A 10,355-nucleotide genomic window follows, 5' to 3' on the forward strand; every position below is an offset into this window, starting at 1 on the left:
CTTGAAATAGTAATCTTGTTTGTTTCTGGATTATATAACCTGTGTGCTTTAGAATGTTCACTATAACCCACAAAGATACATTTTTCTGACATATCATCTAGTTTTCCACGTTTCTCAAATGGTGTATGTCCAAATGCAATGCTGCCAAACACCCTTAAATGTGATATTACTGGTTTAACTCCATTCCAGGCTTATTGTGGTGTTTTATCTTCTAGACTTTGAGTAGGTGATCGGTTCAGAATATAAACAGCAGTTGCCACACCTTCAGCCCAAACTTTATCAGGCAATCCTTTTCCTTTTAACATACTACGAGCCATCTCCATGATAGTTCGGTTCTTCCTCTTCGTAACCCCGTTCTGTTGGGGGTATACCAGACAGTTTTATGATGTCTAATACCATTGTCTTTTAAAAAATCTTCAAAAACTTGGGAAGTAAATTCCCCACCGTTATCTGACCGTAATATTTTTAAGAAAATATTCTTTTGTTTTTCTACAAAAACTTTAAATCTTTTGAAGTGTTCAAATACTTACGATTTTTCTTTGAGGAAGTATACCCATGCTTTTCTACTAAAATCATCTATAAAAGAGAGTGTGTATCTATTACTTCCAATCGAAGTAGTACACATAGGTCCACACACATCTGTGTGAACCAACTCCAGTGGTTGAGATGCTCTCCAAGCTTGGTTGGGAGGGAACAACGTTCTTGTGTGTTTCCCCAGTGCACAACTCTCACAAATCTCCTTATTTTGATTGATGCTCGGTAATCCATGTACCATTCTTTTCTTATACGTTTGTTCCAAAGAACCAAAACCAAGGTGTCCAAACCTTCGATGCCACAGTTCTGACTTGTCTACCAAAGACATGTTGAACGAGGCCAAAAACTTTTAATCAAACTTCAGAGGGAACATCTTATCCCCGGTCATATCCACAACTCCTAGAAGAGTTCCTTCTTTATCTTTAATCATGCAAGCACGATTCTTAAAGTGAATGTCAAATTCATTCAAAAGCAATTGACCAACACTAAGTAAATTGTGCTTTAGTGCTGGTACGTAAAAAACATCTGTAATTTTTTTGATTCCTTTGTTGGTTAATACCCTGAAAAACATTGTCACATGAATTTTTTTTTTTGAAAACCTTCTGTGTAAGAGCCTGGGCTCTGATACCACTATGATGATTAAAGATATAATATACACAAATGATTTGAACAATTCCAAACACAAGTCTGTAAACACATAAACCTTTCCACCCTTTTGTTTCTTATTAATCGAAAAACACACCTGTACAGACTTTATTATATATATATATATATATATACATACATACATACTAAAAGAGATGGTTAAGAGCAGTTATATCTTAACCATCGTGACCCTTCCTAACTGACAAAACCTTTCAGATATAACGTAAGTATTTACATTAAACATAAGTCGAGAATACTAATTTAACAAACAGTAGTAGCAAGATTTGAAACAGGTTCTCAAAACATAAACTAACATGATGAGATAAATACAATAAATTTAACCATCACATAGAGATTGTTGTCGAGCCAGACCTGGATCTTGGTTTTGTTCGGCATCATTACTACCGGTAGATGCATAAAATCTTATTGCTAGCTCATCATCCCGATCGATAATCATGTTGCAAATCATGACTATCCGAGTTTTGGTGTTGTTCAGTATCCTTGTAAAAGAATTTGGCAGTGCAACAATAGATTATGAAGTTTGTTGAGCAAGCATATATCAAGAGTCTATAATACTTGTCTACCCGACTCTCGTTGATTGTATCGCCGAACCATTCTCGTTGGCTTTTAAGCAATAAGATGAGAAAAATGTTAAGCAACTTTCCAAAGCCATGAACTATTTCAATGTATTCCTCCCCATAACTCCTTATGGGCTCGTCTTTAATCTGTGACTTGTAGAAATTTAACAACCCTTCCCCAGTAAGTCCTTCCATGCATCCAAGCATGCAGAACTGAGGCACTAACCAAAGAAAACTTATGGAAGTATTTTCATCTTCAGGCAGAGTCTTGACTGCTTTTAACCTGTGAACCTCTAGTTGCCACGCCGAAACACAACTTATGATTGCAAAAATCATCCCAACACCAATTTTTACCTTCTCGTTTTTACCGACACTGCTAATCCAGCGTATATCACAAATCGCACGATACAGAAACGGGATAAGAAAGCTTGAGGAATCTTGAACCAAGTTGTATATCTGGATTGGTATTTTGTCAGGATTTAGGTAGCTATATTGCTGAAGAAAGAAAGTATTACCTGTTGCTGATATTACACACACCACCATAAACACTCCCCACATGGGAAACATCCTTAAAAGCCTCTTTATGACTACCATATCTTCTTGTTTATAGGAACTACTCTCTCTATCTTCAAGCCCTATCATATTTAAACGTAGTACTGATCTTTCCTGTGCAATCCCTTCATTTGTTGTCATTTCGATTCCTAAATTCTGTTGGAGTGATCTGTCTTGTCCTAAAGTATTCGTTGAACACCTAGTCATGAAACATGTTTCGATTCAGATTCTTGTGCATGCATAAAAGGCGACTGTAAACATGTACTGTTGGGTATACAAAACAAACTAGATAAACTATTTTTGATGTAAGAAAAGAAAAACTTTTACTTGAGACTGATGTCATAAAGATATTACCGTGAGTTGTCGACCTTGAGTAGCTTCTGAATACGAGCACGAAACACTCGAAAGAAGATCTCAACGGGTCTTTCAGTCAAGGCATCCTGATGATAGACATTATGTCCTTTGCAGAAAATCATCAAAACGGTAGTTATAGTGATTATACAAATCATGAATGAACTTCTCCAAGATGGACGAACCCCCCCAAGAGCATCAGTGGCAACCCATAATATAGCTGAAATGACACCAAGCACACCTGCTATACGCAACCAGATTGTTGCACGTGCAATAGATCTTGTTTTAGTTCGGTCCTCTGATTTATCAATGTCATGGACCAGGTCGATAAGTACATCCCGTAAAACATTGGCTCCTGATGTTCCAAGAGCAAGGAGAACTAGTGCAACCACTACAAGCCATTTCACGTCATATGGATTGAACATCCAGAAAAGCATCAAGCCCTGTAACAAAAGACATGTAAAAATGGTCACCACCAAACCACTATAACATAACAGATTCTGTATTTTTTATCTCGATTTTTCCGTCAAATGTTGAGTGTGTATTTGGATTATCTCAACGTAAAGTCATGATACCCAAGGCAATAGGGTCAAAATATTAATTATATACAGTGATTTAGTTCATGATCCAGTATACTATCCAATTATTATTAAAAGCATTGTAAAAACTTATCAAAATGTTCAAAAGCATGCTACAAACCTGTTGTATCGCTTTTAGACATGACTCTTTATAGTTTAGTCCTAAAAACTTAAGTTTTATAAAGTATTCTATTAGGACTAGGCATCCTATAAAAACAATTTTGTTGTAGTGTGTGTTAGTTTCACAACAACAAGCAGCGACAAAGGTAGGTTTCCTAACCTAGTTAAGTGGACACTACCATTATAATTGTTGCAAATATCGAACACAGCAAACTCAAGCCAACCCAGAAAACCGAGATCGAATTTGAGTAGAAACTGTTGGATACAATAAAGTATAATCCAAATTTGTATATTATTGACATCAACTTTCAAATGAATACAGACACGACCCATATATACAAAACAAACAGACACAATGAAAAGACACAACTATTCGACAAAGGAACACATTGACAGTTATCCTTAACTGTCAAACGGTAACTAACGAATTTAACTGTCACATAACAGAAGTGACTGTTAGAGCCTAAACCAGCGGAAAAATCAACCATGCAAAGCTTAACTTTAATAGACCCCCTTAAGCTTGCAATGGTTGCACCTTCAGATTATCTTTCATAGTAGTGAAAATCCTTGACTGAAGAGCTTTTGTGAAACAATCAGCAAGTTGTTCCTTTGAGCAACAGAATTTAACTTGAACTCATTATTTGAAACCAGTTCTCGAATGAAATGATACTTAAGTCTGATATGCTTACTTTTTCCATGAAAAACTGGGTTCTTTGAGAGAGCAATAGTAGAACTATTGTCACAGAAAACAGTAGTAGCCCCTTCCTGTTTGTGATCCAATTCCTCTAAAATAGCCCGTAACCACAGAGTTTGACAGCCTGCGATAGATAGTGATATATACTCTGCTTCAGCAGAGGATAGAGCAACTACACTTTGTTTTTTTGATTGCCAAGAAACTGCTCCAGAGCCTAAATTAAAGACATAACCAGTTGTGCTTCTTCCATCGTCTATGTTTACACCAAAATTGCTGTCACTATATCCTATGAGTCTGAATTTCTCAGTTTTTGAATATACAATACCATGGTTGATGGTGCCTTTGACATACTTTAAGATCCTCTTTCCAGCCTCCCAGTGACTGACTTTGGGAGCTTCCATAAACCTGCTTATGATACTGACAGCAAACACCAAATCTAGTCTAGTGGCAGTCAAGTACATAAGGCTACCTACTAGACTTCTGTAGAGACTCCCATCAACAAGATCTTCCATACAAGTCTTAGAAAGTCTTAAACCAAATTCCATAGGAGTAATGGCAGTGTTAGAGTGTTTCATATTGAATCTGTCAAGAAGGTTTTAAGCATACCTTTGTTGAGAAATCCTTATGCCTTCTTCACTTTGTTTAACTTCAATTCCAAGAAAGAAATGAAGTAAACCCAGATCTGTCATATCAAACTCTTTCTTCATGCTATTCTTGAAATCCTCTATTAATTTTTGAGAATTTCCTGAAAATACTAAATCATCTACATAGATGTAGACAATCAACATCATACCTTCAATTTTCAAAGTGAATAGAGTGTGTTCTTGAGGACATTTCCTGAAACCATTTGTGATGAAGTAGCTTTCAATCCTGCTATACCAAGCACCTGGTGCTTGTTTCAAGCCATAGAGGGCTCTTTTCAACTGATATACCTTATGTTCTTCTCCCCTCTTGATGTAACCTTCAAGTTGATCTATGTAGACACTCTCTTCTAAGTTTCCATTCATGAAGGCTGATTTTACATCCATTTGATGTACTTGCCATCTGTGTTGTGCAGCTAAAGCCAATACAATTCTTATAGTTTCAAGTCTTATCACAGGTGCAAATACTTCTTGATAGTCAATCCCATGTTTTTGTTTATACCCTTTCACAAGCAACCTTGATTTGTATCTATCTACCTCTCCCTTCTCATTTAATTTGGTCTTGTAAATCCATTTAACACCAATGGATTTATGACCACTTGGTAAATTCACAAGGGTCCATGTATCATTTCTTACAATTGCCTCAATTTCTTTATCCATAGCTTCCCTCCACTTCTTTTCTTTATTGGCTTCCTCAAAAGTCAAGGGGTCAGCATCACAGAAGAGTATGAAGTCTGCATTTTCGTTGAACTCTAAGCTTCTAGGATCATTATAGATATCACATAAAGTTCTATAGCCCCTTTTGGGTGGACTTTCAGTAGAAGCTTGTGTATTAGGAGATTCTAAAGTTGAGAGGTACTAGGGGTATTAGAGGGATTTCTTGTTGGAGATAAAGGATCCTGATCTTCTTGATGACTATGTTCCTTTTCACCTTGAATTATCTCTTTCTGACCTTGATCAATTTCTACAATTTTTGTTGTTCCTTTACCTTGATCAATTTTGTCATTCCATGATTTTCCTTCTTCAAACACTACATCTCTACTAATAATGGTTTTTCAAGAAATGGGATTGTACAACTTATAAGCTTTTGATCTATCACTGTAGCCTATAAAGATGGCTCTTTCTGACTTTTCATCCAGTTTGCTCCTCCTTTGTTCACGTATATGAGATTAGGCCAAACAACCAAAGACTCTTACGTGTCCTACAGTTGGTTTGTCTCCTGTCCAGGCTTCCTGAGGTGTTTTATCAGTAAGACCTTTTGTGGAGGTTCTATTTGTTAAATAACATGCACATGCCACAGCCTCAGCCTCAGCCCAAAATGAATTTTCCAAATTTTTTGCTTTCAACATGCTTCTAGCTTTCTCTATTATGGTTCTATTTACTCTTTCTGCAACTCCATTTTGCTGAGGAGTGTATCTTGTTGTGACTTGATGATGAATACCATGTTCTTTCAAGTATTCAAGGAAATATATAGAATTATATTCCCCACCCCCATCTGATCTAAGGGTTTTAATTTGATATCCACTTTGTTTTTCAACAAAGGCTTTGAATATCTTGAAGTTTTCAAAAACTTCAGATTTTTCTTTTAGGAAATAAACCCATAACTTTCTGCTAAAATCATCTATAAGGGTAAGCATGTACCTGTTTCCACCAATTGAAATGGTTTTCATTGGTCCACACACATCTGTGTGGACTAATTCAAAAGGTTTTGATGCTCTCCAAGTTGCTTCTTGTGGGAAAGCTTCTCTTGATTGTTTTCCAAGCATGCAGCCTTCACACACCTCATCTATTTTGGTTATAATAGGCATACCTTTCACAAGATTGTGTCTTTGCATGTAGCTTAATTATCCAAGACCTGTGATGCCACAACAGAGAATTCTGTTTTGTGGATACATGCAGAGAGAACAACATGTCATCTTTAAAACTCAAAGGAAACATTTTGTTGTCTGTCATTTTTACCTTGCTAATCACATGTCCGTTTGGATCCTTGACTTCACATGCCTTTCCCTTGAATTTTACTTCATATCCTTTTTATAAAAGTTGTCCTATACTTAGGAGGTTGAATTTCAAACCTGGGACATAATACACGCTTGGTATTCTCTTCTGTCCATTTCTTGTGTTCACAAAGATATCTCCCACTCCTTTTACCTTCAGCATGTTGTCATCACCTGTTCTTACTTCCTTCTTTTGGATTTCATCCATATGAGTAAAAAAATCCAAATTTCCAAACATATGGTTGCTACAGCCACTGTCTAAGTACCATGTGTTGTTAATAGGTAATTCTTGTGTACTAAGGATCATAAATACTGCATCATCATTATCTTCCATATTTATTAAATTTTTGTCTCTTTCATCAGCAATTTTCTTTCTGCAGTATTTTGCTATGTGCCCAATTTTCTGGCAATAATAGCACTGCATTGGAAAGGATTTTCCTCTACCCTTTCCTCTAAAAGCTGGTTGATGTTCTCTTGACCCACCTGTTTCTATCTTACTGTTCTCTTGAAGGCTGTGTTTGAGATTGAAAAGCTTGTTCATATGGTGTGGTATCGAATTGTTTCATTCTTAATTCGTGTGACTGCAGAATTCCTAAAAGTCTCTCAAGTGATAGAAGAGATATGTCTTTTGACTCTTCTATTGCCACTACCACATACTCAAATTTCCTTGTCAGGCTTCTTAAGATTTTTTCAACAACTCTCCTATCTTCAATGACTTCTCCATTTATTCTTAATTGATTCAAGAGGAGAATTACTCTGTTGTAATAATCTTCCACTGTTTCAGATTCTTTCATTTTGAGCCCGTCGAATTCACATCTAAGAGTTTGTAGTCTCACCACTTTGACTTTGTCTTCCCCGTGATATGTCTTATGCAGAGTGTCCCATGCTTCCTGTGATGAACTTGAAGAAGAGATTATCTCAAATATAATTTCGTCGACTGCTTGATAAATCATATATAAAGCCTTCATGTCCCTTCGTTTTAAATCCTTGGTTTCAGTTTCTTGTTCTTCTATGAAGTTGTTGATTTCTATAATTTCATCGATTCCTTGGTCGATGATATCCCATAATTCTTGCGATTCAAATAGTACTTTCATTTGAATATGCCAATGATGATAGTTCTTCCTGTATAATTTGGGAAGTTGTGGATGTATCATGCTGTTCAAAGTTGAAGCCATCGAAACGTGGCTCTGATACCACAATGTTGGATACAATAAAGTATAAACCACATTTGTATATTATTGACATCAGCTTTCAAATGAATACAGACACGACCCATATATACAAAACAAACAGACACAATGAAAAGACACAACTATTTGACAAAGGGACACATTGACAGTTATCCTTAACTGTCAAACGGTAACTAACGAATTTAACTGTCACATAACAGAAGTGACTATTAGAGACTAAACCAGCGGAAATATCAACCTTGCAAAGCTTAACTTTAACAGAAACTTAGTCGAATTTACCCAAAACCCAGAATAAACTCAAACGTGTTTGTAATAAGGAAACAATAAACTCAAACTCTCAACAGAAACAATAATCAACCACAAACAATAATGTAGCTTGACGGAAATAAATAAGAGACATAAATGACAATGGGAAAAATATTAGAACAATAATGTCAAGTGTCCGGCGCTTGAAGTAAGCAAACATTACGGTGACTAAGGGATTGTTCAGTTTGTTTTCTATTAAGACCTGTATAGATAAAGATGTATGTATTGATAAGGTTGTTTGTCTGCTAATAGATAAGTTAATTGTTGTTCTTTTGTTTATCTGAACGTGGCCACATGTGAATTTTTATTCCTCTTTGGATTTGAACCTAGGACCTCCTGGTACTTTTGACCTTTGGAGCCAAGTTCAAACCAATCAGGCACCACCCTTGTGGTACTTTCAATTCTCTATAAATAAAACACACTATTGATATATTTTCATACTTACTTTTGTGACTTGTCTTATTTAATTTAAATGAGAGAAAAAAAAAGTGAGATTGGGTTGGAGTTGAGGATTGTGTAGACAGATGAGAGAGAGAGAGTAATATTTTAATTGAGATTGGGTCGAAAGAGATGGTGATGTATCCATATAAACAACAAGTAAATATGGATCTATCATGTGAGACACTACATTTGGCTCCAAGAAATGATATTTGTATCTCCCTTTTTCTTCAAACTCTCTGTAACTTCATATTTAGGCTCATTAAGCTTTAATTTTGATTCATAAATGACACTTTAAGACCACAAGAAGACAAATGAATATGATTCTTAATTAGTTTTAACAATGAATTAGTTATACTTACGCCGATATATGCAGTGGTTGAAAACAAGAGTGTTCGGAATCTTCCAACAAACGAATGAGCTGCGTGAGCCATGAGTATGACCGAAAATGATGATAATGAACTTTGGATGTTCATCAAAACTGCAGACGTCACAAGATCAATTCCATTATCTGTAAAATACCATATTAATACAGTTGTAATCGCATAGCTCGTCATGGAAGCGCTAAACACCATACCTGTGTAGCAAATTAAAACACAAAATTAGGAAAATATCGAACAAAGATTGTATTATACATACAGCTAGTTGAATTTAGAAGTGAAGTTACCGACGACATGGAGCACCCGATGATTGTAGATAAAATAATAATAATCTTTCCGACAGAATATTAGGACCAAAGTAGAAACGGCCAATAAGCCCAGTGATGAATAGGAAATGATGAACAAAGGATCCATTCATACGATCAACTTCCCATAAATTTTTACTAAACCTGCCTTCAGTATATATTGTGACTTTCTCAAGATATAGAAAACGTTTCATAGACATATACAGTAGCAAAATGTTTCATGGGAGCAGATGGTACAAGTTGATTGATGCATACCATGGATTGAAACTTACTGAAGTTTCCATGATGATACGGATACCTCCAGAGACTGTTCTCGTGTATTGAAGTTTCCGTGATGATACCTCCAGAGACTTTTCTCGTGTACTGAAGTTTCCGTGATGATACCTCCAGAGACTTTTCTCGTGTACTGAAGTTATTGACCATAATTCTAGTTGGTCAAGGATTGACCGGGTATTTTGGTAGTTTGCAAATATTTTGGAGAACATGGGAGCATGTTCCTGTTTTCTTTCCTTGTTTTAGTATTTAAATAATGTTTCTCCTTTGAGTTTAGATAGAGAGAAAGAGACATATCTCCTGTTTTGAGTTTAGAGTTTAATAAACACAGAAAATTACCCCAAGTGTGTCTTAAGCTTTCTTGTTTTGTTATTAATATTTGGGTATAACCTGTCGATCCGTTGAAGAAGAGATCCAACAGAAGTTTCCATGATGATACCTCCACAGACTTTTTCTCGTGTCTTCCGTGCATAAGCAAGCAACTCCTCCTATTTAGGATTTAACCTTACCATAAAATTTCATGTAAAAAACCTCCACAATTTGGATAGTCTCTTCCTTTCTCATAACCCACATATATATAGACCAACTGATTAAATTATGAGGTGGATGAGTGTAATCATCACATATGTATTACCTATCATAAACATAATCAGCCATCCTTCCTCTGATCATGTCGAAGCTGGTTCTGGACCCATCGATGAGCGAGTTTTAACCCACAGTCAGGAACATGAACCTGCAGGAAATTGCCAAGAGGGAATCAACCCCTTGGACTTGGA

At 36.0% G+C, this 10,355-nt stretch overlaps 1 protein-coding gene across 1 annotated transcript; it reads right to left on the reverse strand.

Annotated features, from left to right (window-relative positions):
* Positions 1-1,380: 1,380 nt before the first annotated feature.
* Positions 1,381-9,563, reverse strand: LOC112518514 (protein NRT1/ PTR FAMILY 5.7-like). The gene is made up of 4 exons (XM_025126233.1): positions 9,289-9,563; positions 8,984-9,198; positions 2,664-3,103; positions 1,381-2,508 (listed from the first exon to the last, which is right to left on the reverse strand). Exons 1-4 carry the CDS (start codon positions 9,413-9,415, stop codon positions 1,617-1,619), a joined length of 1,674 nt encoding a protein of 557 aa, XP_024982001.1. The 5' UTR covers positions 9,416-9,563; the 3' UTR covers positions 1,381-1,616.
* Between the last annotated feature and the right edge of the window lie 792 nt (positions 9,564-10,355).

This window comes from Cynara cardunculus (genome assembly GCF_001531365.2).
Source record: "Cynara cardunculus var. scolymus isolate 2C chromosome LG 9, CcrdV1, whole genome shotgun sequence".
NCBI lineage: Eukaryota > Viridiplantae > Streptophyta > Magnoliopsida > Asterales > Asteraceae > Cynara > Cynara cardunculus.